The following is a 25,247-nucleotide window of genomic DNA, read 5'->3' as shown; positions in this document are numbered from 1 at the left end:
TACTTCGACAACATATACCCGCCAGACGACGAACAATTCCTCGGCTCAATGTGGAACAGCTTGAGCGGTAGCTTGTCGAGCTACCTCAACTCCGCTCCAGCTCAAAGTTCGTCTTCGGATTCTGTCAACAACACTCCTTCAACTCCACCTATCAGCACAGCAGAGCGCGTCAAAGGTCAACAGGATGATCTAGATCAAGGTGAGATTGCTTTCTCTCGCTTAGACACGTCGAAACGAGCTGACTCGCCAGAAAACAACAAACCGCACGAACCCTCTTCTCTCCTCTCGATACGCGCCAGACCCTCACACGCCAGAACAGAACAGTCAGAGACTATCGCCGAACTCACTCTCGGCTTCAGGGAATCAAACTATGGCGGGAATCTTGGCGGCTCATCCTCAATTTTCAGTTTTCAGGAAGAGCACAAGCAGGGAAGGACTAGATGAGCTACTACTCGAACGGAGTAGAGAGATGTCACGGAGGGAGCAGAAGAGGACAGAAGAAGAATCAGAAGAAAACCGAGTCGAGACTCTCGTAACTCCTCCAGCTTCGTCTCCTCGAGAAAACCCCCTCGAGAAACGTACGAGTCCATCGGGAAACTCGTCAGGATCTTCGTCCTTCCATTTCTCGTCCCTTGAAGGCGCCGACCTCCCTTCTCTCAACTTTGGCGACCATTCTTCTTCAGGTTCTCTCGTTGGAGTTTCTCCTCGTTCTTCCCCTCTCTCCGCCTCGAATCCAACTCGACCGACATCTCCCCCTCGGACGACTCAGCAGCAAGAACTCACGACTTCAGGGGTCCGCTTGATCCCCGATTCACCCCCTCCAGCAGCAACCCCGAATCGTTCTCCCTCTCTCGTTTCATCCTCATCTTCCTTTCGACCTTCTTCTTCCTCTTCCCGTCCAACTCGTACTCCCTCTCGATCGTCGTCATCCTCGTCACTATCTCGCTCTCAATCCGTTACTCGAGTCGGTCAATTCTCCCCCCTCTCCTTATGTCCATCTCCTCTCATCGGTGCCCCAACTCTTCCTCCACCTCCACCACCACCCGCACTACCTCTAGACGGAACTCCAGACGACCTCGAGAAAGGGAAAGAAGTGAGAGGGATGAGGAGAACTTCGAGTATCTTGAAATTACCTCGAACTCCCGGGACTGGGAGAAGTGTCAGGTTCACGGAAAGTATTATCGATCATGAACGGAGTCTGAGCGACAGAGACAATGATGATGATGAGGGAGACGACGAGGCGGAAGCGTTTGGAAGGGAAGAATCACCATCGGTTGTCGCGGCGGCGGCTTCGAGACAACATCACCTTCATCTGCAACGCTCGGAACCTCGGTTCATAGCGGAGGAACAGACTGAAAGTGCGTTGGACTTTAGCGCGATGACTTCGAAGGATTCGATTTTGACGACTCGAGCCGGAGGAGGAGGAGGTCATTCTTCGTTTTTGGACAAGCTAAAGGAAGTTATCCCGAGTCCGGACGTTTCGCTCGTCGTAGAAGAGAAGGAGGAGGAGGAGATGACCCAACTCGTGGTTCAAGAGTTAGACTCAGATGTCGTCGCCGAAATGGAGGAACTCTCCCAAACCGAAGACCTCCCGTCAACATTCTCGACAACTACGACCGCCGTCCCTCTTCCCACTCCACCTTCGACGTTATCACCTACGGACGACCCTTCTAGTTCAATCAGCGCGATTCAAGCTCCGACAAACCTTTCCTCGACGAATCCCATGTTGTTTGACGAATCGAATCCCTGTCACTTCAACAACTCGATCAGCGTCCTCGGGTCTTCAACTCTCGGGACAGTCCCTGGGCTCGCGCGAGAGGTTGTCACGATGGAGGCACTGACGGAGACTGAAGAGGAGGAGGAGGACGAATGGGAAGCGGAACAAGAGACGAGTCGGACGGTTCCTACTACCCCTCGGGCGACAACCCAGCAACGAGAGCACGATATCTCGAGGACACCGACATCAAATCCGGGAACGACGTCGCCGCCAGCTAGAACAGAGGAGGACGAAGAATCACCTCTGCAACATTCTGCGACACTTCGAAGTAGCAACGTCGTCGACGAATCGCATCACGACCAGCGGTTATCTCGATCGAATCAGGTAACCGGCGAAGAAACGATCTCGACAAACGCAACGATCCTTCCTCTCGACGAATCCTCATCTGCGACTCCTTCTTCCTCCTCGACCCTCGACCTGGAAACCTCTCAATCGCAATCCTTCTACCGAAAGTTTATGGCTTCTCGAGCCAAAATCGGTGGGTCACAAACCGCGGCGGAAGAATGGGATCGATTAGCGAGAGGAGAAAAAGCGAGTCCGAAAGAACAATCGAATCAATCGATTGGGAATATCACGGTTGATGAGGTCGAAGGGATGAGCGTCTACTACTCACCCGTGAGAGGGGAGATAGAAGAGGAGGAAGAGGGAGAAGAAGTCGAAAGGGTTTTGGTTCAAGGAGGATCTTTCTACGAACTCGCTCCAGCGTACGACGACGAAGTTGAGGTAGAAGAGAATGAAGATAGCGTCGTCGACTATGGAGGACTTGTGAGAACTTTCTTGTCTCCAATCGTCGAGCTTGTAAGTCTCTCTTTTTCGACTCATCGCGAATCGATGCTAAGACGAACGTTTCCTCGTAGTCTGAACCTGAATCGACGGCAAACTCACCCTTCGAAGAGCTCCTAACCTCTCTCCGAAAGTCACAATCGTCTCGTCCCAAGCCTCCTCCGACTCAACCGACTTTCTCCTCCTCGACATCTCGCAAACCTCCTCCGTCCGATCAATCCCTCGTGACAACACCCTCACGACCTTCCCGTCACTCAACCGTCGCCCCTTCTACTCCTCTCTCCGCCTCCAAAATCCCACGACCTCGAAACCCAATCACTCCCTCCCAAAACCCTTTCCTCCTTCAACTCGCCCGATGCGTTCCGAACGCCCCCCCGGCAGTCGAACAACAAGTCGTCCTAATCCAACAACTTCTCTCGACTCAACAAGATCAAATCGAAACGACGAATTCTCAGAGATTCTTGTTGTCTTCGCTCGTTAATAATTTGCAGAACGAGGTTGAACAGAAGAATCGAATGGTCGAGAATTTGAAGAGACAAGTGGTTTCGGCGAGAAGGGAAGTACAGGAAGTAGAGAGGATCGCACTTGATTGGCAGAATCGAAGAGGAGGAGGAGGAGCGATGAATACCGAGGAAGAAGGAGAAGAACGAAGAAAGAGAGAAAGAAGTAAAGTCGCTGCATTGGAGGAGACGGTTCGATTATTGGCGGATGAATTGGATACGAGATTGAAGGAGAATGGACTAGGGAGGAAAAGGATCGAAGGGGAATTGGAGAGAACGAGAACGGAGTTGGTGAAGAGAAGTCATGAAGTGAGGGACACGGAGATTCGATTGAGACATACGAGGACGAGTCAACTCGAAGCTGAGGAGGAGATCAAGGTGAGGAGGGAACGGGAGGAAACGGCAAAGGAAGAAGCGAGGGAAAGTAAGAGGGAAATCGAAATGTTCCAGGCGAGATGGCAAGCTGAAGTCGAGGATCGGGATCGAACAACACGACGACTACGGGAAGAACTTCAAGAGCTCAAAGAGCACACCTCGTCGTCACTCAGCGGACCTCAAGTCGAAGAAAGGATTGAAAAGGAGGTTTCGAGACGGGTTGAAGAAGCGCAACGAGAATTCGAGAAACAAACTTCGATCGTCAAGCAAGAACTCGTTCATCGAGATTCAGCACTCGCCGACTTGCGATCTCAACTTCGTTCGGCTCAAGAGGAGGCGCATCAAACTCGAGGAATCAGTCAGGAAGATCGTCAACAAGCCGAACTCGCTCTCGCCGATTTACAGACTCAACTCGTCTCGAAGGAGGAGGAAATCGTTTCCTTACGCGAAGCGAACTCGGAACTGCAAGACGAATTCGATGAAACGGTCGTCAAATTCGAAGATGCTAGTATCGATCGAGACCGCTTGATCCACCTACTCGAATCGAAGGAGGTCGAACTCGGTCAACAACAAGAACAGTGCGACACGGCAATCTCGGCGATGCGAGACCTCGAAGCGGCAGTCACTCGATTCGAATCGGAAGCTGTACTCAGGGAGAATCAACTCGCGAAACTTCAAAAAGAACTCGAATTACAGTCGAGCGTGCTGGAGAAACGAGAGGGAGTATTGGTCGAGTGTGAGAAGCAACTCTCGAGGCTCAGGAAGGAGAGGGAAATCCTTGAAGCGGAGAAGGAGAAAGCCGCCGGATTTGCGGAAAAGCTCAAGAGAGATTCGGCAGATCGAGAGAGTGAGTGCCGATGCCCATCTTACCTGTGTCGCCGAGCTCGTACTGACATCGAGCTACCTCACCTTAACAGTTCGTGTTTCGAAATTGAAGAAACGGATCGCCGAATTGGACGAAGATGTTTTCGGCTTGAACATCGCTCTCGACGTACGCCACCGTCTCTTTCCTCACCATGCATCTCCATGACTGACCTCTTCTCCCCTGCAGGCCAAACAACAAGAAGCCTCTCACTGGAAACGCCAAATGACTCAACTCAAACGTCAATCCCAATCCCACTCCGAATCTCTCGTTCCTCCCTCCTCAACCGCTCGTCACCCTGCTTCAACCGTACGACGCTCCAACACGACTTCAGTTCTCTCCGGTCTCGAGAACCACACGCTGTCGTCGAAACCTGATCAACAAGGAACTCCCTTCTCGAAATCATCGCATCTTTCCCGTCGTTCTTCTCGCTCGAACCTCCTCTCGGCCTCGTCTAAACTCACGCAGTCGAATTCTCAGTCGAGTGAACATGATCTCACTCTACCGGATCACGAAGAAACTCCATCGAGATTACCTCCCCTCGTCTCCTCTGGCACTGTATCAACTGCAGCTCAACCGATTCGTCGTTCGACTTCTTCGAGTTCGAAATTGATTCAGTTCCCGAAAGTCCCGCAAGGGGATCAGGATCGATTAGGAGGGGGAGGAATGACAGGTCTTGGACTCGGAGTTGCTGGAGGAACAAATCGACAGAAGAAAAGATCGAGTTCAGGACAGGGACAGGGAGGGGGTAGTAAGGAGAATGAACCGATAAAGGATGGAGCAGGAAGTACGCCGAGTAGTAGGAGGTCGAGCGCTTCGTTCGGGAGGGAAGCTGTCCTCGCCTAAACTCAATCGAGAAAAATATAAAACTGAACTTTTCGCACTGATATCCTTTCTGCCTTCACGTATTGATACCTTTACCTCCTATGTACGCTAGCTATATCTTTATTCGTTTTTCAATCTCTACTCTGCTCTCTCTTTGACGAGCGAGGTTACTCTTTTCATTCGTTCCATTTTCGCAAATCCTATTTTTCATATATTTTTTGCAACAAAAAAACTCTTCTTCAATGAGACTGACCACATCTCAGAATTAGAGAGAGAGAGAGAAAGAGACTAAGATGGAGGAGGGAAGTTGGAAGGGTCGAACATATTCATCGAAACTGGAGGAGGAGGGGGATTCGAGGGGGTCGAGGAAGAAGAAGGAACGGGTGCTGGTGCTGGCGCTGGAGCAGGCGGAGGAGGAGGCGGTGGGAGAGGTCTAGAAGAGGTGGGCATGATTGGGAGAGTCGGGAGAGACGGGAGAGCTGAGGAAGAAGTCTGTTCCGAACTGTTCGTTTCGCCTCCGTTCGTGCTTGATTCCAAAGCCGGATCAATCGCCATCGCCCCTTCACCTCCTCCTTGTTCGTGTTCCGTAGGGTTTGTCTCGATCGTCTCCTGTTGCACGTGATCTTCATTCGGAGGTGGTTGACCTTGTAATAACCATTCCGGAAAATCTTGTTGATGAGAACTCATTCCTCCTCCTCCTCCTCCATCTAGCATCATCCCCTGATCTTGATCTTGATAGTGATGATGACCATTGATAGTGGTCCCTTCGAACGAAGGTTGTTGAGAGATTGACAATGAATTTCTCCTCGATTCAGTCGTAGGGAAACTATCTAAATTCTGAAAAAATTCATTCATATCGGGTTCCTCGAACTCCATCATCGTCGTAGATTGTTGTTGTTGTTGGTGTCCTCCTCCTCCTGTGTTCGACGACATTGATGTTTCGAAATGAGGTACGACTGATTCACTTCTCCTCAATCCGCTCGGTCCCGGAGTCTGACCACTTCCATTTCCGAATCCATTCACCGGTGATCCAATCCTACTTTCCCCATTCGCTCCTCCTCCCGCTCGATTCACACTTCCTCCCAGCTTCAACTTGATTCCTCCTCCTTCTCCTCCCCCTCCTGGCGTACCCGCATCGTCACCGCTCGATCCGAATTTCTTCGGTAATTTCTGAGCATGATCCCTCTGACTCCACTCGACATTCATCGAAATCAGCGCCGTCTGTCCCACATAATCATAATTCAATGTCTCTCCCTTCCCTCCCAATGGACCTGGGGGTCCAATCCTCTTCAATCTCGAGAAGAGACCGAGGTTCGGATGAAGTTGATCAGGGTTTTTCGGATCGAATTGTAACGGAAACGAAAGGTTCTTCGCGATTTGAGACAGCGAGGAGGGCACTCTAGGATGTGGAGAAGAGGCAGAGAGAACAGAGACGGATGTAGAGGGGTGATATGGAACGGGGGAGGAGACGGTCCAAGGTAGGTTCGTGTTGAATGCGTGGATTAACGGAGGGGCGAAATCGGGTAAAAATCCAGGAGGGAGAGTTGGTTGACGCATGGTGGGGACGTAGGGGAGGACACCGAAGAGAGAGTCGGACGAGATTTGTAGTTCGGGATGATGTGGGTCGTGAGAGATCAACGAGGCGGCGGAACGACGAAGCTGGGAGGGACGGAGATAGGTCGGTGCGTGGGGAAGGAGAGGAGCGATCGTATTGAAGGAGGGAAGGGAGGAGGGTTGAACAGCAGGAGGAGAGAGAGATCGGCGTCGATTCGTTCGTCGTTTCTTATTCGCTCGACCTGCCTCGTTTTCTCCGCCAGTCGAGGTCGAGTTGAGTTTCGCAGATTGTCGATGAGGGGACGAAGGAGTTGGCAAAGTATTTGGTTGAATCGAGAAACTTTCGGCCAAAATCGATGAACTGAAAGGAACCGCATCACTCCACGGATCTCCTTGACCTCCCAACGCCGTCGAAACCCTACTCTTCCCTACGACTGCACCCGTCGCACCTTCCTTAGCTCTTCGTTCACGTTCTTTCTCTTCCCGACGTCGTCTCGCTTGAATCGATTGATCAGATTCTTTTTCGGATCCAGGGAAAGGTGGGAACCAATCAGGTACGTATTCAGGTCGTTCGGAATCGTCCCTCCACGCAGAGAATGGTCGATACTCTCGTTCTTGAGCGGCTTCATCGAGGTTGAAAGATTCGGGTTGAATTAATGAAATTGAATCGATCGGTCGTCCAGCAGTATCGAACGGATGAAACATTGATACCGTCAAATCTCCTACTTCGTTCGTCGCGTTGTTGCTTGTTGTTGAAGAGCCGAGACCAAGGGAATCTAGGAATTCATTCGAATTTTCTCCAGCGAGGACTTGATCTAAATCTCCAAATAAATCATTCACGCTCTTCTGGGTAATCGAGTCCGGATCGGGTTTGATCGTCACTGATTCCTCCTCCTCCTCCTCCTGAGTCGCTTCGAGTGAAGTAGCTGAAGTCGAAGGGGATGAAACGTTTTCTTCTTCTTCTTCTTCTTCGTTTTCTTCGTCGTCGAGATCATCGAGATCTACGAATGAATGGTGTTGTAACGCGTTGAGGAGGTCTAGATCCCTCTGATTCAAAGGATCATACGAGATCTGAGCCAACGGAGGTTGCGGTACGTCCAATGCGAGATGATCTATCCACTCAATCTCACTCTCATCAGTTTTTCCCTTTCCTCCTTGCGCTCGAGTGGGCCAGTGAAGTGATCTGCGTACCTTGTAAATTCTTTGCCAATTCCCTGACCCCTCCGACTTCCTCCTCGATCCCTTCATCCCCTTTCAATAACTCATCTTCCAACCCCCTAATCCCTCCAACTCCAAACTCCTCGATCGCCCTCCCCAAATCCCAGACTGAAACTTGATCCCTTCCGGAGTGATTCGCGTGCGAGAGAGAGGTTTCGGCGAGAGTTGCGAGGTATTGTTGCAGGAGATGGGAGAGCGTTGAGAGAGATTGAGAAGAGGCGTGAGTGAAGGATGTGGAACGCGAGACCAGGAGCAGAACGGAGAGGGACAGGAGAGAGGAAGGGAACGGGGAGGACATCTAGTGGATCATGAGTGAGCGAGAGAGAGAAAGAAACGAGAGTAAGATGATGAAGTTCCGACTCTTCTCGCACGCCTCTTTGGCTGGTACTGACGCTCTGAGGTAACAAATGAGTATGTGTAGCGATTTATCAGCTAGATACACGAATTTAACGAGTGCAGATCGGAGGGACTTCGGCTCGATCTCCGCTCTTGTCTTCCTTTCTCGCTCTACCACTTTCGCTCACACAGCAAGAGCTACGAGCTCGATCGTCGAGACTTGGATCAAGGCGTTCCCTCTTCTACCCGGATCGATTCTTCCCATTCGACGTCACGAGATAAACAAACCACATCTTCTCTTCCCCCTTCGGCCTCATCGGACTTCTCTCCCATCTCTCATCGCCCAAGCAATCGAATACGTTATCCCGCGATGGCCGATTCGAACCCAACTCTCTACGCCTCCTCTTTCAGTGAATCCCGTTCCCCTCCCTCAACTTTCCGTCCTACTTCCCTCCGACTCTCTCTCCATCGTTCTCTTACCCAAGACCTCTCTACCTACTTCCATGAACGTTCTCGAATCGAGGCAGAATACATTCAAGCCCTCGAGAAACTCTCGTCTCGTTTACATTCCTCTTCGGCGAAGGAATCAGTGTTTTCGGAATCGGATTCGTTTGGATTGGATCCCCGAGAGAAGGGACAACAGTTAGGAGAGGGACTGGTGAAGGTACAGAAAACGTTGGAGGAGGAAGTTAAACAGTTGGGGAGGAGTCATCAGAATTGGAGGAAAAAGGTTAGTGAACAAGTTGAAGCACCGTTGAGGGAGAGCTTGAACGGTGGGGAATGGGGGAAATGGGATAGGGAAGAGAAGAGGTTGGGAGGTGATGTCAAGGAGTATGAGAATCTAGTAGAGAAATTATCAAAAGTGAGCTCGATAATACCTCTTTCTCTCTCCCTTTCTTTCGCTTTCGCTTTCAATTCGTCTGAGCGGTCCTGATTCCCCTCCCCCAATTCGCCTGCTCCTGTAATGTAGGCTCGAACAAAGTCCTCCAAATCGAACTCGAAGCTCCTCTCGACTCAATCCTCTCTCTCCACCCTCGGTTCCTCTCTAACTTCCTCCCTCCCGTCCTTCCTGACCCAATCCCAATCACTCGAACTCTCCCAGACTCAACTCCTGAAACAACTCCTAGTACTCTACGGAACTTTCTCGACCGACTTGGCCCGGGATCGAATGGAATTAGGAGAAAATTTAGTACAGACTGTTCTGGGGTTGGAGGAAGGAGTTGAGATGCAGGAATGGGCGCTGAGGGAAGGGGATAAAGCGAGTGCAGGGAACGGGAGGGGACTCGAGACACTGGAGGAGTTTGGGGGACAGAGAGAGAGACAGAGGGAGGAAAGTGCAGCAACGACGACGACAACGACAGCGGAAACGGATAGTATTGCTCCTTCGGTCAACACGACGAGAAACGATCAGTTGTATCCTAATGCTGCGACTAACAGCAGTGGTTATCAAAGGGAACGAACTAGCTGTAAGTCTCTTCCGCTCGCCTCACAACCCAAACCCAAGAATTGACCGATAACTGTCGCGTTCAGCTCGACTCTCTACCGCTCCTCCCGTCGCACCTCTCCCCTTGCCGACCTCGGCATCCGAGGATACTCGTTCAATCACTTCTTCCACAACGACTCCTTCAAAACCTAAATCGAAACTCGGTTCGAAACTATCTTCTTTCCTCGGTGGTGGGAAGAAAGATAAATCATCCTCTTCGTCCTCCTTCGACAAACAATCCTCACGAGATCGGTCCTCTTCGATTCCTAACTCGGCTCGCTACGCATCTTTCACTGAAACTCCTCCCGCGATCCCTTCACCTTCCCTCCAAGCACCACCTCCGATGGAAAGGAATCTCTCGAATAGGAGTAACGGATCCGATTTACTCGGAGGTCCATCAGGAGGGGAAGGGAATGGATCTTTCCAAACTCCTTTACAACCCACCCCAGCTGGATCGACCCACAATAAGAGGGAGACGAGCTTGTTCCCTACCCTCGGTGGAGGAAGTTCTTCAGGAGGAGGATTGTTCAGGAGACAATCTCGAATGAATTCAATGAATTCCGTCAACAACAACAACAACAACAACAACGCTCAACCGTCATCAAAGAACGAAACGACGACGACGATGAATGGGTATGGGAATGGAGTACCTTTCGTTGCTGAACCTAATGAGATCGGAACGGGAGGAATGGGAGTTGATGAGGAAGGGTTTAGTGTACCTCCGAAAGGATACGATAGAGCGATTGGAACGGATTCGACTGCTGGAGGATTGGGATCGGGAACGAGGAATTTAATGGATGATGATGAAGAAGAAGAAGATACCGATCAACGACAAAAGTAAGCTTGCTTCCTTCCTTTTCAACTCGCTAACTCCTCTCGACTTTCAAAAGCTGATCCCGCAAGTCGTGGGTCCAGTGTCCCAAAACTAAACATTCTCCCCGTCTCCTCCTCTTCCCCCAAAATCCCTTCGCTCCCTGCCTCCCCGGTGATTTCACAAGAATCTGAATCTGAACGACTCGCGGCTTTATCCGCGATCAAGAATTCCCTCGGAGCTCCTCCTTCCTCGTCTGCTTCGATTGCGGGAGGTTTGAATCGACGCGCGACCGCGAGGGGGAGGAGGAGTGAAGCGACTGCACTCGCTACGGGAGGTGGAGTGACGACGAATCGTCCTCATTCGATGCTGCCCTCAGCGACGACGAGTGCCTCGATCGCTGGATTGCAGAGAAGAGAAACGGACGATGATAATGTACCGTTGGCGATGATTCAACATCAACAGCAACAACAACAAGAAACGGCGGCGAAACGTAGAGCCGCTCCTCCTCCTCCTCCTTCCTCGGCCCCAGCTCCTTCCGGCTCGACTCCCTCATCCTTGACTTCTTCGCCTACTTCAACGACATTCCCGACGGCGGTCCCGGTCCCCATCGCTTCATCGCTCAATAACCCTTCTCGAACCATGTCGATCCTTTCCACTAATTCATCCCTCGCTGCCTCCGCCTCTGGTATCGGTTCCTCTGCCCTAGCGAGGAGGGATCCCTTCGAGGGCGTCACGGAACCCGGATTAAGAATCAGTATTCTCGAACAAATCAACGTCTTGATGAAGAATGGAGAAGTTCAAAAAGTACTCGTTACTGGTGAAATCGGGGTTTCTTACCGACCCGACAATTCTACTTCGTCGTCGTCGGAGGAGAAGGAACGAGACATGGAGTTGAAGATAACGAATTTCGATCAATTGGAGAAAACCGCCCCTAATTCGACTTACCTCTCATCGACTTTGATTCCCGGTTCATTCAAACTCTCTACTCCTTCTCTCGCTTCGAAACAAGGCACTACAGTCCCTGTTCTCAAATATCAACTCCGAACTCCCTCGACCTCGACGGCGGGACTGAAAGATCTCGTCCCATTGATCGTTCGACCTACTTGGAGGTGTGAACCGAACCTAACTCGGATCATCGTCGTCTACTCTCAGAATCCTTCCTTCTCGACTTATCCCTCTTCCTCCTCCTCCTCCTCTTCATCCTCGCCGTTTGGGGACGACGAACCCGGGCCCGGGATCGGGATCGAGTATGAGGAATTGAGTTTGGAGATTCCATTCAAACAAGGTCAAATCGATTCATTCCAATCGAAACCTCCCTCAATTGGCTCTTCGTCACCCAATGGTTCTCTCATCTTCGCTTTACCCACCGGATCAATTTCGAAAGAAGGAAAGGAGGAAAAGCTTCTGGTTAGTGCTCAAACGCAAGGGAATGAGGCGGCTAGAGTTGGGAATATGAGTTTGAAATGGAGGATCGAGGGGAAATCGATTGGGAGAGTTGGAGTGGAAGTGATTGGTGGTGGAAAGGGAGAGGGAGAGGGAGTGAGGGAGGTGAGGAGGGAAATTGAGAGTGGGAAATATATCATCGCTTGATCTCGAACGGACCAGTAAGCGACTCTCTCGCCGTCTCACTCGACACAGTTCCTCTCATATTGAATCGTCAGTCATATATACCATTGTTATCATCGCCTCTCGTTTGTCCTGAAGTCTTGCGATGTTTTGTCTGTTTTTTGTCTATTGAAACGGAAGTGAAAAAACCTATTTGTACCTTTTCGGCGGAGGTTCCTAGACCCCTCGTATACCATCTACGTGAGTAGCTATACTCTCTCGAATGTCTGTCAACTAACCTCGAAGACGTGTTCGATTTTTCCGATCGACGCGCTCAGTCCTCTTTCCATGCAAAGTCGACGCATTCACTCTTCTTTCTCTCTTCTTCCACGATCGACATCTCCGCTCCATTTAACCATCTCAATCCTTTCCAGCTTTCCCACTCTTGTACTTCGGATCACAGCACGGAAGCTTCTTCGTGAACAAAGGAACGGCCGCTCGTTCCCCTCTTCCCAACCGATTCCTGCCTCCCTCTTCGTCGACTTGGGGAGCGCAGCAGATACCAAAGAGATGCAAGAGAATGGTGCAGAAGCTGATTCGGGTGATCACGCGAGGCCAGAGAGCCGGTGAGTTCCACTTTTTTCGCTTCATCATCATCAAGGGAAGAGACGGGGTAGGTGTCGACTCGGGTCAATACGGGGCATCCGCAATGGAGTTTGCGCTGGTAGAGTAGTCGTGCTGGGGGCGAGCTGCTCTCAATCAGTTGGTGTCGAGCACAGAAGATTTTCCTTTCTGATCATTCAACATTGTTCGCTAATCTCTCCTCTTGCTCCCCTATTCTCCTGTCTCGTTTCGCAGAACCCTACTCCCACTCTCATTCGAGAACGTCACACACGATCCCACTCAATTCGCTTCACCGCTCCCTCGCAGTCCCTCACTTCCATTCCCCTCTTCCCCGACTTCTCCTTCTGCTTCTACCGGCGTCTCTCCCGTCGTTCGCTCCCGTCCCCCAGCTCTCCGTTCACCGCGTACCTCCCTCGAAATCACCTCTCATCGACTCTCGATCGCCTCGACTTCCTCCTCGACTTCGACGAGATCACAACGTCCCCCTCTCCTGCTGAGATCGAGACATGCTTCGCTACCGGCATCGGTCGTGCAGTCGAGACATCAATCCATTGTGGGGACTCCTGGAGCGGCGAGCCATGGATCGAATGGGATGGGGAATGGGACGAGGAATAGGATCAGTGTAGCGAGTGTTGGAAGCTTCGGAAGCGTCGAGGAGGAGGAAGAGGAGGACGCGAACGGGGCGGAGAAAGTGAGAAGCGAGGAGGACGGAACGAAGGATGAGGTGATTCAGAAGAGTGCGAGTGGGACAGGGTTAATCAGGAATCGTTCGAGACATTCGTTACCTCCTCCAGGGAGATTACCTTCTTTCACTTCCGTGCTCAACCACGAGTCTTCAGTCGATGGAAGAGCGAGGGACAGATCTTCGAGTCCCTTGAGACCGAAGAAATTGTCCGAATACACGGAGGAAGAAAGAAGGAAACGGGAAGAAAAGAGGTTGAGAATCGCGGAAGAATTGAGGGATACAGAGAACGCTTATGTACAAGTACTCGAAGAGATCGACGCAGTAAGAGTTTACAAGCCTTACTGTTTCCCGTCGAGTTGAACTGACTTGTCTTTTCGGCTTCGCGCAGAATTACTATCAACCTCTATTGAACGCTCTCCCACCCACCGATCCTCTCTCTCGTCGAGCTTCGAATCGCTATTCCTCGACCGTCACATCCCCAAACATCTCACCTCGTAGCTCGTCCTACGATCCTTCTCCTCCTCCCGCCGCTCGATCTCGCACTTCAACCAGCGACACCTTTTTATCCTCTTCCTCAACCACACCCTCGACTCCTCCGACTCCCCCGAGCTCAAATCCGACGATGACAACGAATGAACCGATCCTAAGTCGAAGGGAGATCAACGAAGTGTTTTCGAATTTCACGGACGTGCTCAATCTCTCGCATGTCATGCTTCTCACCCTCAACGAAGCTGTTCCTGAACGACCATCCGAACCTCTCTCGATCTCAACTACGCTAGACCTCTCCTCCTCGTCGACGACGACTGGATCAGTTGAACTCGGTCTGAGTAGTAGCGGGGGAACGATCGAAAGTTCTGGTCCTTCGACGCCTCATGAGAGTCAAGCCGTTTCTGTCCCTCTTGAGCCGACTGTCACTCCTCGTCATTCTTCGCGGCGTCCTCCGGCGCCTCCTCTGAGACTCGGAAAGACTCTCCTCCCGATCGTTCCGTTCTTGAAACAATATTCTCTCTTCGTCGCCAACTTTTCCGGTTCCCTCTCCCGACTCTCTCAGCTCGAACGTCGTCAAGATCCAACAGCTCTCTCCACCTCAGCAGAATCGGCGTCTTCTCGATGGAAAGAATTCGTCAAGACTAGAAGAGTCAGTTCTCAAGGAGGGAAAATTGGATTAGGAGGAATGTTACTCAATATCGTACAGAGAGTTCCGAGGTATAGGTTATTATTGATTGAATTATTGGAGTTTACGGAGAGGGATCATCCAGATTTGAGGGATTTACAAATGGCTTTCAATCTTGTTGATTCAGGTGAGCCTTCTTCCCCTTCCTCCCTTCTCCCTCGTTAGTGACTGACGCGTGAGTCGATGAGGGGATAGTTGCGACTCATCTCGACTCGCAGATAGAATCTCATACACACGATCTCGCTATTCTCGACCTACAAAGATGTTTCTCTTCCCTCGAGTTTCCCCTCCTTTCCCCTGGTCGTCAACTCGTCAAACACGGTTCTCTCCAAAAATTCAACCGATCAGGAAAAGAACAAACTCGAACGTTCTTCTTGTTCAACGATATCCTTTTACATGCAGTTTCCGTCGAACAATGGGGATTGGGAATTTCGGGAGTTCTCAACGGAGGAGAAGAATCAGCGGCCTCGTCGACGACGATGGAACAGACATACAAGATGGTAGATCGGTTCGAGTTGGAGGATGTGACGGTTGTGGGAAGTGAGGAGGGTCAGAGGAAGTATGGATTTGAAGTTTTGACGACGAGGAAATCTTTCGCGGTTTATGCTGGTCAGTCTCACCCTCTCTTCTTCTTCTCTACTCTCATGGATCGTCAACCTGACAGAGTTTTCTTGTTGGATTGGGATGTGTAGATTCCCTCGAAACGAAACTTTCGTGGCTCGACGCCGTCCGGGACGCGAAAGCCGCCTTGATGAATGATCGACGAACTCTTCAACGCGCGACAATCTACGACTCGGTAGCTCCTTCTTCGGACGCTTCGCTCTCGTCGAAAACGGAGAGAAGGGTTTCACTCCCTTCACCGAGTAAGGATCGTTCCTCCTTCCTCGCAACTCCTCCTCGGCTAGCAAGGCAGGTCTCGAACATACCACAACTCGGGACGATCCCTCCGACTCCGGGAGATGAGTTACAGACGTTGGAGTTTCCGATCGCGACTTCACCTCTTCGAACCGAGTCTCCTCAGGAATCGCCACCTATCCCACTTCCTTCGTCGATTAGCCCTTCCCCGACACAATCTCCCTCTTCGAATGGTTCTCCTCCAGTAGGGCGTCCGAGTCTCGCTCGAGTTCGTCGTTGGAGCGAAATGCGACCGTCCGATGCGGTCCAAGCGATCACATCCGCTTTCATCCCTTCTTCCTCCGCCACTCCCGACGTCGAAGAAGACCAACTCTCGTCGGATCGAATCGAATACAAAGTGATTGAAGCGTATCACGCGCCAGTGTGGGTACCCGATTCGAAAGCGGATAAATGTATGAGGTGTGGAGATTCGTTTGGGCTGTGGAGGAGGAAACATCATTGCAGGTTGTGTGGTGGAGTCGTTTGTTGGAAATGTTCGACAAAGGTGAGTCACTGCTCTTTTGGGTCGACTGTATCGAGCTTCGTTGCTAATTCGTTCGGTGTTTTCTTTGTGGGAATCAGTATTTCATCATTCCGGGATATCTCCTCTCCTCCTCCTCTTCCTCTTCGAGCTCTCCTAGTCCATCGTACCCGAAAGTCTCTACCCCTTCACAAGAAGATCGACTCGCCAGATCATGCGACACCTGCTTCACCAACATCTTCGAAGACCCTCTCCCTTCCTCTCGTTTCCTAGGCGCTTCAACCCCCGGGACGACGTTCGGTCGAAAGACTCTCCAACCTTGCGTCGATCGAACGGCGACGTTGAATAGGTTATCGAGAATCATACATCCGAGGGAAATGCCACTGTTCGATCTTGTCGAAGGTGGTGGAGGAGGCCAAGGAACGACTGAAGAAAATTCGACTTCTCCAGAACCTGAGCGGAGAGTGACGCCGAGGGAGAATCAGGATGGGTCGGAGACGATGGGAGTGCAGAAGAGAAGGAGGAGGTTAACGGCGATGGGACAGTTGCAGACTTTGTTAGCGAAACAATCCTGAGTCGTCTCTCCTTTCAGCTCTGTCTGGCATCCCTCTTGCTCCATTGACGATAATTTACCCCGTCTCGTCATCTGAGAACGCTCTTCTCCATCTTTTCACTGTCTCCTTAATCTTACTGCCTGTTCTTTCGCAACCGCATCTTGCATTCTCTTCCTCTCAATCCTTCGTCGGGCAGACTCAGAGATTTCGAGAGCATGTACAAGGAAAGAGACTTGATACAACAGTACAAAAGAAGAGACTATAGACAGCATAGGGGGAAAAGGAGGAGGAGGAGGAGATGGGGAACAAGTCAACCGGTTTATCACTTCCCTTGTCTCGCTCGTTCGAGAGCATACATTGCCAAGCTCGTCGTGCAGACTACTTCGAGTTCGTGCATGTAATCCCTCGACAGTCTTAAGATGCCGTTCTTTCGACTCCATGTCGACCGTTCATCCCATGTGGCCACGATCCTTTGTTCATTGGGGATCGTCAGGTCTGCGAGCTAACGCAGTAGGTTTCGAATCAGTACTCGAGATACAGAAGGAGACAAAGAGCCGCTCACTGCAAGTTCAGTCCCCGAACCAGGAATTCCTACGAAACCGAGCTCGAGTCCGTTGTCACCCTTGCACCGCAAAATTCGACACGAAACTCACCGACGTTCTTCCACTTGTACCTAGTCCCTGAAGTCGGAGACACGAACTCATGCGTGACCGACATCATCCCTGTCTTTACACAGTCTGCCTCTCTCCCATCAGGCAGTTGAACCTTGAAATCTGAGGTCCAACCTTTCTTCGCTCTACAGACGATAGGTCCTTCTGGACCGCCTGCTTTCAACTCGGAAGACCAGCCTCCAAACCCGGAATGATGGTCGTAGTAGAACCTATTCAGGCGGTTCGAGCACGAGTGAAATGAGTTCTCATAACTTTCGTACGAGGAGTGCAACGAGGAGAGACGTTGAGCGCTTACATGATCGTATCGGATCCTTCCTCGACCAAGACCTGATCTCTCCCCGTGAACCCCTGCGAATGACATTCGAGAGTCAAAGGAGGAACCGGAGTTTGAGCTTGAGGTTGGTGAGAGTTGAGCGCGGAAGGTGGAATAGGATTCTTGAGCATTCTGCTGCCGAGTTCGAGGTGTGGAGTGAGGCGTAGGAGAGCAAGAAACGTCAGAGAAGAAATTGTCGGAAGGGTTCTTTCTGAGAGGAAGAAGTGGAGCCCTTCGCGAGGCTGTGCATGCAGAAGGTTCTGAAGTGGGTCTTCCTCGAGAGCTCGGTTTGTTCTGTCCAAGAACTTTGCGACGGGGAAACAGCTTCGAACTCGCGGGAAAGACACCAAGCTCGACCGTGCTCGAAACACACAGAGTTCCAGTGAGTTCTCCTCGAGCTATCTCACCCGGACTACCGATCACAGCATCTACCGTGCACCCTCTTCTCCATCTTCCGTCGTCTCCCTACTCCTCATTGACCGATCTCCAGTCTCGTTCCCTCCTCCTTCCGCTCCAATTCCTGACCCGAATCCCCCCCATCCCCAAGGTTCATGACTCTGCGTCGGAGGCAACGACCACATTTGACTTCCATACGGATTCGCGGCGTAGCCTGGAAGCTGAGGTGGCGGTCCTCCACCGGTTGTCGAACCGCTCAAGTGGGAATAGAGGAAGTTCTTGCCGTAAAGCCAGGCTGGGACCGACGGATCAAACGGTGAAGGAAGTGGGATCGTGTTCGAGCTGGGCGAGGCGTGAGAGGGTAGTGACGGCGAGGCAGAAGGAGCGCGAGAGGGGAAGAAGTTTGGATTTGACTGATCGAAGAGGGATGAGTTGGGAGGTTGAGGAAGGGGAAGACCGGTCGCCGGAGGAGATTGCGCGAGAGCAAAGGATGACGACGATGTACCGGTGGGTGCATTACGACTGGGTACAGTAGTTGACTTGAGCTAATGACACGCGAGAAGTCAGTTGTCGCCTCTCGAAAAACGTCCTCGAAAGGGCAATCTTACCTTTCGTTTCCCCTTCTTGTCCGTGACGACCTCATTCTGTAATCGTTTCTCGTCGGCGAGAAGGGGCAAGACTAGGTTCAAACCTCGCTCGGCGATCTGACTCGAGTATTTGAGGCCTTCGAGAGTCGGTAACGCGGAGAGAATTTCGTTTCGAATCGCTTCATTGTCGGGAGTCGGGTTCTTGAGCTGTTCGAAGAGCTCGAGAGACATCGAGAAAGAAGCGACCGAGATACTGTGAGGAGAGAGACATCAAGTCAGCTCAAGGGATCTCCCAGCGCAGATCGAGACGAGACTTACTGATATAGAACTGTCCAAATTCGAACACCCCGTATTCGAGTAGCTTCTCGGAGGATTGCACGAGCGGCGTCGACAACACGACGATGCGAGAAAGCGTAAGTCGTAGCTGGATGAGTACAAAAAACGCGAGAACAACCAGTGAGCTTGACTTCCCCGGCAGATGACGCGATCGAACTCACCTCGAGATGGCTTCGAAAGAAAAGGACGATGAATCGACAAGATCTTGTGTTCGAGGGAGATGAGGAACGTCGAACGGAGGTGATTTGGATCGATCGATTCTGGCATTCCTGAAGTTGGTCCGTCCGCTTTGAGCCATGCAGGGAGATTTGTGAGCATCGCTTCGAGCTGTTTGTCGGCTTGGAGGAAAGCTTGATAAGCTTGTGAGGACGAGACCTTCGTGATGATATCTTTACTCTCGAAAGCGCTGGCCATGCTTGCTCCGATTTCGATGTACTGGATCAGCCACGAAGAGTAGGTGAACTCGTCGCGAGGTCGATTGATAATGTTTCCGGTAGCGAGGTCGCTGGAGGAGAACGGGAGAGAGTCAGCTCGAGCAGAGATTAGCAGAAGAGGACGAAGACTCACTCGTCGGTAGCGTTCAGCGGCAGAGGCGTTTCGATCCTCAACTTGGCCAACAGAGAATACCCCTTGAATGGAATTGCGAACCATTCTGAATGCACAAGTGCCCACAAAACTCTCTTCTTCATCTCCCGTTCTATCAACGATTTCGCCCTCAGTCGAGCTGGTTTCCCTTTCAAAGATTGATCCCATTGTTCGTCCGTCGGAAGTCGATGCAGGCCGAGATCTTGTGCGATTGAGATACCGGAGGAGAGGAGAGATGCGATGAGTGTAGCGGATCCACAGTCTCGACCCGAAAGAACGAGGAGAGATATAGCTTTGAGGCATTCGAAGTCTTGCGCTTGGAGAAAGTTGTGTCGATACAAGCAAGAGATCGAGCAATTGAACCTGGGCCAAACGATCCATGTCAGCAGAACAAACTGAGGGGGTAGAGACTCGAGGCTTACCATCGAGCTGCTGCTTCACTCGTTTCTTCCTCTGACCATTCCAGCTCGTTCTGCTCGTCGTCGCTGAGAAGCTTTGTACTAACAGCTAACAATGCAAAGTAGGTACTCATCCAAGCGAGAGAGGCTCGGTCGAAACGGTCTTCTCTCAATTCTCGGAATGCTGTGAGTTGACCGTAGAACGTCGGTCGATGAATGACCGAATGCTGTGAGATCAATCCCTTTGTATCAGACAATTGGCGAGAAGAAGAGTGATCGCGACAGACAGGACTCACATGCCAACCGTATCTATCGAGTCCTGTCCGGAAGATCACGTCTTCTTCGAGAGGAGAGGGTGCAGCGCTGGAGAGGCTTTCGTTATCGTGGAATAGCGAGAGAGGAGAGTCGGAGGGTGGATCAGGCGCCAATATCGCGTAGTGGTGACTCGGAGAACCTTCTTCAGTGTCGTGAAGCAGAGGTTGATGTGAATTCGAATTCCATTCGTTCCGCCGTGGTCGACCCAACGCCGAGAATTCCAAGTCGATCGCCGCTTGTACATTCACTTCGCTTTCATCTGTCGTTTCCTTCTTCTGTTTCTTCGGCGCTGGTTCGAGGTCCCTTGAGGATCCGATCGAGGGTAAATTCGGCCGTTTCGATGTAGAAGCGTTTCCTTCTTCAGCTACCTCTCCAAGGTCTGTGACCGGATCTCCAAACGTCTTAACAATCTCATCCAACTCCTTGGACTCTTCTCCCTCTTTAACCGACGAGTTTGCGATGAAATATTCGAGAGAGGGCAAACGCGCTTTCAGGGAATCGAGCGTTTGTCGAAACAAGGCGAGTTCTTCGAGTGCCGATCGTCGACGAGTATCTAGTTCTTGTGTTGGATCGACACTGTGCGAGAGGTGCGAGGAATTCAGCTCGTTGTTGAGGAAAATGAAAATTCGAAATCGCTCACCCAACTTTCGACTTTCTCTTCCTTGGCTGTGACTGACAGCTCGCCGCTTGATTCCTCTTGACGCATGCCCCGCAAGGAACGTTCCTGTACAGCAGAAGAAGGAAAGAGAAAGTCAGTTTCGTCTGTTTCCGATGCTCGCTATTCTTCTCTCCGGCCGGGAGGCTGCACAGTCGAATGCTCGATATGCAAGGAAATGTCCTAGAGTACCACTCACCTATCGCACGACCTCTTCGCTCGAGCACAGTTCCCACAACTTCTCGCAGATCTTTCTGGTAAAACGGCGAGATTGGCACTCGAAGTTTCGGCCACAGAGTCCGCCATAACTTCCTTGAAGGTCTACTGCTTCTTTCTGCTTCGTCTGATTGCGATTCCGGGTAGAGATGGCGATTGTTTTGTTCTCAAGAGATCAAGGTCGAATTAGCCGCGTCGATTCGAAGGAGAGGTCAGGCGCGCTCGTTGCTCGATCTTAGCGACGATATAGGTTGAACGCGACTGGTCGTGAAAGCGGATAGCGAAAATGCGAGAGGGCGGATGAGGAAACGAATCTCGTCCGAAATGTTTCCAACCCGCGGGTGACAAAAAAGACGGTCAATTGAAAGGTAGGACTGATAGCAACAATGAGGAGAAAGTAGCAAAGAGCGCAAACGACGAGGGGAGGGAAGTACATTTTAGGTTTTGCGGTGAGAAGGAGAATCGAGAAAGTGATACAGTTTGAACAGGAGAAGTGCTAGTTGACGTTCTGAGGGAATCCCGACATCCATTCGAAACCAAGCTCTGATGCGATGTCGAAGTGAAGGTCGTGCGGTGTGATCGAAGCGTCAGAGGAAGTACTATTAACGATAAGACTTGGTCAGTTAATCGAAATCATCACGAAGCGCAAAGGTCGACTGACCCAGGACGTTGATAGACCGGATAACCGTTCTGGTAAGCAGGTTGTGATTGCGGAGATGGCTGATGGTGTTGAAGTTGAGCGTGTTGAGCTCCATTCGTATCGATGAGAACTCCTCGAGAATCGACAGGTCCCGACGACGAGTGACCAGGTGGGGCGATACCCGGAGGACCAGGGTAATGAGCAGTAGTAGGAGGCTGAGGAATTGTACTGGCTCGACGTTCTGCTTCGGTAACGATCAAACTGATCCTCTTGAGGACTTGAGCGTAAGTTTCGGTCTGACGGTTGTTCGGTCGGTTGTGATAAGCTTCGAAGAGACATTGAACGACAAGGAGTGATTGTCGAGCGACGTTGCGGACCCGTTCGCGGATCGAGGAGAGAGCGCGGTGGAAAGCTCCAGTCGCATCGCTGATCAATCGGTAGTCGGCGCTAGGTTGCGATTCGGGTTCTTGATCGTACCAGATCGTCGAGAATAAGACGACAATAGCGATCTGAGAACGAGTAGAATACGTCAGCTGAGAACACGAGGGAGAAACCGGGAGAGGACAGTGTCCCAACTCACTTGAACGTGGTTCAATTGATAGCTGATGGAAGAAGGAACCGGATTAGTCTGAGCCGAACGTTTCTAATCACCAATAAACCTGCTCACCAGTCCTTGACGAGAGGGCACTGAGTCCTGTCCAACTCCTTTTGGGTTTCGAGAACTATTCGTGCCGAGGCGAGAGCCAGATCTGTCGCTTTCCTGAAAGTCGGATCTCTGTAGCCCTTCGAAGCGACTATATTGAACGTTCGGATTAACTCGGAGCTCCTTTCACTTGAACTCGTTGAGACTCACAAGGTCGATGGAAACGAATCAACCGAATGTTGATGTTTTGTAGAGAAAAGATCCTCGCCCAAAACATCGGTGTCGTTTCGTTCGGCTCCGGTCGCTCAAGTTCGTACTCTTCGAGTAGATTCCTCATCTCCGTATCGCAGTGCATGACGGTCGCGTAGGTGTAGGAAGGGTCGAGAACAACCGTGTCGTGGAACGCTCGTTGGATCATTCCGACTCGGAAGCGAAGAGTCTGTAGGTCGTCAAACCTTCTGTCAGCTCGTGACTTCGTGCGAAGGAGAGGTTCAAACGTACCTCATAGGCAGCGATCGTGCGAACATCCGATGGAGCCGGATTCGTGAGTCCATCGGGCGAAAGGTCTTGATCGTTGTAGTTTCCGGGGAACGAGCAGTCAACTGACAAGAGAACGAAAGGTGAGCTCACGTAAACGAACTTCGTGGGGTTCGAGTCGGGGAAAGGTTACCGAGATGCATGGGTAAAACTGGTCGACATCTGAAAGTAGTTTGATCGATGTGACACAGACCATGGAAAGCTTTCAAGGCGATCTCTCGTCGCAGAGAACAGCTGCCAGGCGGTAAAGCGGGATCTTGACACGTCGGCATCACCGTTGGATCCGAACCGAGTTTGTCTAGTCCCAATTGTTGACTGAGACGCACTGAAGCCGCGACGTAAGGAATGAGAATGTCGACCCGTCCAGGATCTCCCGAGTTGAGAGCGAGGGGACCGAGAAGAACCGTAGCCTGCGAACGGGGTTGAAGTGAGTCAGCGCTCAAGAGACCTGAATGGAATCCAGACGCGCTCACCTGAATCGTCCTGATCCTTGCGAAAGTGCCATAGCCATCTCCGCAATCGATTGCTGCTCGACCATCTTCAAAGTACCTCGAGAACATCCCAGTCAACTCTTCGTGCGTGAAATCGGAACCGGGAGGGAGGTAGTCGATCGAATTGGCAGAAATCGCGAGGGTCTTTCAGGCGAGAGCGCGAGTCAGCGACCTGAACATCGCGGAGTTCTCGAATCCGTAGATCAAGCTCACAAGGAAGAGAACCGCAAGCCAAAGAGGATCGATTTCTAGTTGTCGTCCTTCTCTCCAAAGTTGATGAAACACCTCATACTCAGAGAGGAACGTTGGTGTATGATAGGCTAGCAGTTCAACATTGTTAGCGCCCGCAGTCAGAGTCAGATACAGGGAGAAACTTACGAAGCCAGAACCAGCTGACGTTTGTGAAATAGTATTGAATGAGAAAGTCCATTTTTGGCTTCGGAGGTAGACCTGAGTAAAGATCCTCCAACACGAAACGCCATCTCTTTGTGATTTGAGGAACGAGTAACGATTCTCGATAGCGAGAAGCACTGTGAGGTGGTGGAGGAAGAGCCGCAGCTGAACCGTAAGGGTGCGCCTTTTCATCCAAGTGTCAAGTTCAATCAAAGCGCTAAGAGCATGTGGCGTTGTTGAAGTGACTCACCGGTGCGGCGATTTGACGAACTGCTTGAGGAGCCGAGACTCGGACATTGACCGCTGAGCGGACGAAAAATTGAAGCTCAGTTTTCTTTCTCTTCATTTCTTCTCCTTGAGGGGACCTACCGATATCCTCGAGCGTCATTGCAGCTTCTTCCGTCTCGCTCAGACTACCTTCTGACTTTGCACGCACTGTTTCGTTCGCTCCTCCTCCAGCAGCAGAATTTGAAGGGGAAGCTCCATTCGCCGTCACTGTCGAGATCCTCCTCTGATGTTGCGGAGGTAGACCTTGACCTAGTAGCATGTTCTCGAGGTGTGAGACTCTCCGTTCGAGATCGGCTCTGTGGTCGTTACAATTGAGATCGCTGCGAGTATCGGTTCTGAGTCAACATCGGCAGTAGAGACGGAGGAGGAGGATTGTTACAAGCTTACCTCGAGTTGCCATTGTTAGCTCCCGGAGTTGATCCTGGGTCACACAGAGCTGATTCCCCTCGTTTCTCACATGCCCTGCAAGCCGATCCTGGTTGATCTCTCTCACACCGAATCTTTCTCGTCGTGCAATTCCGACAGCTGAGGATGGCTCGTTTGCGAGTGATTCGTTTCTTGGTTGCACTCTGTCCTGTTGATGCCTTTCCCGAGGCGGTGGAAGATCCGATTACGGCCGAAGGGAGAGGAGGAGAACCTTCGATCGATTCGGTTGCTTCTAGCGAGCGCTTGAGGGTGCTGGAACGAACTAGTGGTGATTCTTGGTGATGTTGACTGGAGCCAGGCTGAGCCATCGCTTCAAGTTCGGTTGTTCCGGTGAGAGAAACGATAAGACCGGCGTGGAGAGAAATTGCAGGGTTTTCTCGTTCGAGTCGGCTCCTCGGGGCCTCTGCTTCCCAGTTTTCTCTCCTCCAGTGCTAGGCCGTCCTCGACCTCGCAAGGCAGCGTCTCTTCGCCCGTCGAATGTGCTCTCTTCCGACGGGATGCAAACCTCGCTTCATCTCCGAAATACATCAACCGTCCGACTCGAGCGTGAACAGACAAGTGAGACGCTCAGAGACACGCTCGATGCTACTCGGAATAAGATCTACACTCGCTACACGCTCTACTTCCTCTGAGAGCGTCTGAAACGTCGGATCCATCTCAATGTTCCGAAGTTCTGCTCATTCAGCTCTTGCAGGTTCCTGGCTATGCGGAGGAAAGCGTCAAAGTGATGATACAGGGTGCTGGTTATCGAACGCGCGAAAGATGACTGCATAGGGAAAGGGCAAGTCGGGTAAGTGATCTTCTCGCATTTCGTAGAGATGAATAGCTGACCAACTTGCACTCTCCCCAACAGCACTCCAGTCCGCAGAAACC

At 51.4% G+C, this 25,247-nt stretch overlaps 7 protein-coding genes across 7 annotated transcripts; 3 read left to right on the top strand and 4 right to left on the bottom strand.

Moving 5' to 3' along the window:
- Positions 1 to 48: 48 nt before the first annotated feature.
- JCM6883_002762 (uncharacterized protein) lies at positions 49 to 5,143 on the top strand (the record flags this gene model as incomplete). The annotated part of the gene is made up of 5 exons (XM_076631534.1): positions 49 to 199; positions 300 to 2,575; positions 2,635 to 4,282; positions 4,353 to 4,426; positions 4,487 to 5,143. The coding sequence occupies 5 exons, from the start codon at positions 49 to 51 to the stop codon at positions 5,141 to 5,143; spliced, it is 4,806 nt and encodes a 1,601-aa protein (XP_076488595.1).
- A 267-nt stretch (positions 5,144 to 5,410) lies between these two features.
- JCM6883_002761 (uncharacterized protein) lies at positions 5,411 to 8,192 on the bottom strand (the record flags this gene model as incomplete). The annotated part of the gene is made up of 2 exons (XM_076631533.1): positions 5,411 to 7,788; positions 7,868 to 8,192. The coding sequence occupies 2 exons, from the start codon at positions 8,190 to 8,192 to the stop codon at positions 5,411 to 5,413; spliced, it is 2,703 nt and encodes a 900-aa protein (XP_076488594.1).
- A 408-nt stretch (positions 8,193 to 8,600) lies between these two features.
- On the top strand, positions 8,601 to 12,117 carry JCM6883_002760 (uncharacterized protein; the record flags this gene model as incomplete). Its single annotated transcript, XM_076631532.1, has 4 exons — positions 8,601 to 9,092; positions 9,201 to 9,696; positions 9,761 to 10,550; positions 10,629 to 12,117. 4 exons carry the CDS (start codon positions 8,601 to 8,603, stop codon positions 12,115 to 12,117), a joined length of 3,267 nt encoding a protein of 1,088 aa, XP_076488593.1.
- Positions 12,118 to 12,642: 525 nt separating this feature from the next.
- Positions 12,643 to 16,505, top strand: JCM6883_002759 (uncharacterized protein; the record flags this gene model as incomplete). The annotated part of the gene is made up of 6 exons (XM_076631531.1): positions 12,643 to 12,698; positions 13,003 to 13,702; positions 13,770 to 14,682; positions 14,751 to 15,164; positions 15,248 to 15,954; positions 16,032 to 16,505. 6 exons carry the CDS (start codon positions 12,643 to 12,645, stop codon positions 16,503 to 16,505), a joined length of 3,264 nt encoding a protein of 1,087 aa, XP_076488592.1.
- Positions 16,506 to 16,806: 301 nt separating this feature from the next.
- On the bottom strand, positions 16,807 to 17,599 carry JCM6883_002758 (uncharacterized protein; the record flags this gene model as incomplete). Its single annotated transcript, XM_076631530.1, has 4 exons — positions 16,807 to 16,986; positions 17,047 to 17,075; positions 17,138 to 17,364; positions 17,451 to 17,599. The coding sequence occupies 4 exons, from the start codon at positions 17,597 to 17,599 to the stop codon at positions 16,807 to 16,809; spliced, it is 585 nt and encodes a 194-aa protein (XP_076488591.1).
- Positions 17,600 to 17,896: 297 nt separating this feature from the next.
- On the bottom strand, positions 17,897 to 21,046 carry JCM6883_002757 (uncharacterized protein; the record flags this gene model as incomplete). Its single annotated transcript, XM_076631529.1, has 9 exons — positions 17,897 to 18,409; positions 18,473 to 18,704; positions 18,770 to 18,875; positions 18,949 to 19,292; positions 19,355 to 19,735; positions 19,795 to 19,997; positions 20,067 to 20,661; positions 20,726 to 20,809; positions 20,940 to 21,046. The coding sequence occupies 9 exons, from the start codon at positions 21,044 to 21,046 to the stop codon at positions 17,897 to 17,899; spliced, it is 2,565 nt and encodes an 854-aa protein (XP_076488590.1).
- Positions 21,047 to 21,452: 406 nt separating this feature from the next.
- JCM6883_002756 (fungal specific transcription factor domain-containing protein) lies at positions 21,453 to 24,682 on the bottom strand (the record flags this gene model as incomplete). The annotated part of the gene is made up of 13 exons (XM_076631528.1): positions 21,453 to 21,555; positions 21,618 to 22,105; positions 22,177 to 22,198; positions 22,264 to 22,390; positions 22,450 to 22,678; positions 22,741 to 22,841; positions 22,910 to 23,186; positions 23,250 to 23,411; positions 23,481 to 23,587; positions 23,646 to 23,844; positions 23,911 to 23,963; positions 24,030 to 24,268; positions 24,336 to 24,682. 13 exons carry the CDS (start codon positions 24,680 to 24,682, stop codon positions 21,453 to 21,455), a joined length of 2,454 nt encoding a protein of 817 aa, XP_076488589.1.
- Positions 24,683 to 25,247: the final 565 nt, after the last annotated feature.

The sequence above is a fragment of the Sporobolomyces salmoneus genome (assembly GCF_050403485.1).
Source record: "Sporobolomyces salmoneus JCM6883 DNA, S_salmoneus_JCM6883_v1_ctg17, whole genome shotgun sequence".
Taxonomy (NCBI): domain Eukaryota; kingdom Fungi; phylum Basidiomycota; class Microbotryomycetes; order Sporidiobolales; family Sporidiobolaceae; genus Sporobolomyces; species Sporobolomyces salmoneus.
This window is presented reverse-complemented; position numbering and strand designations above follow the sequence as displayed.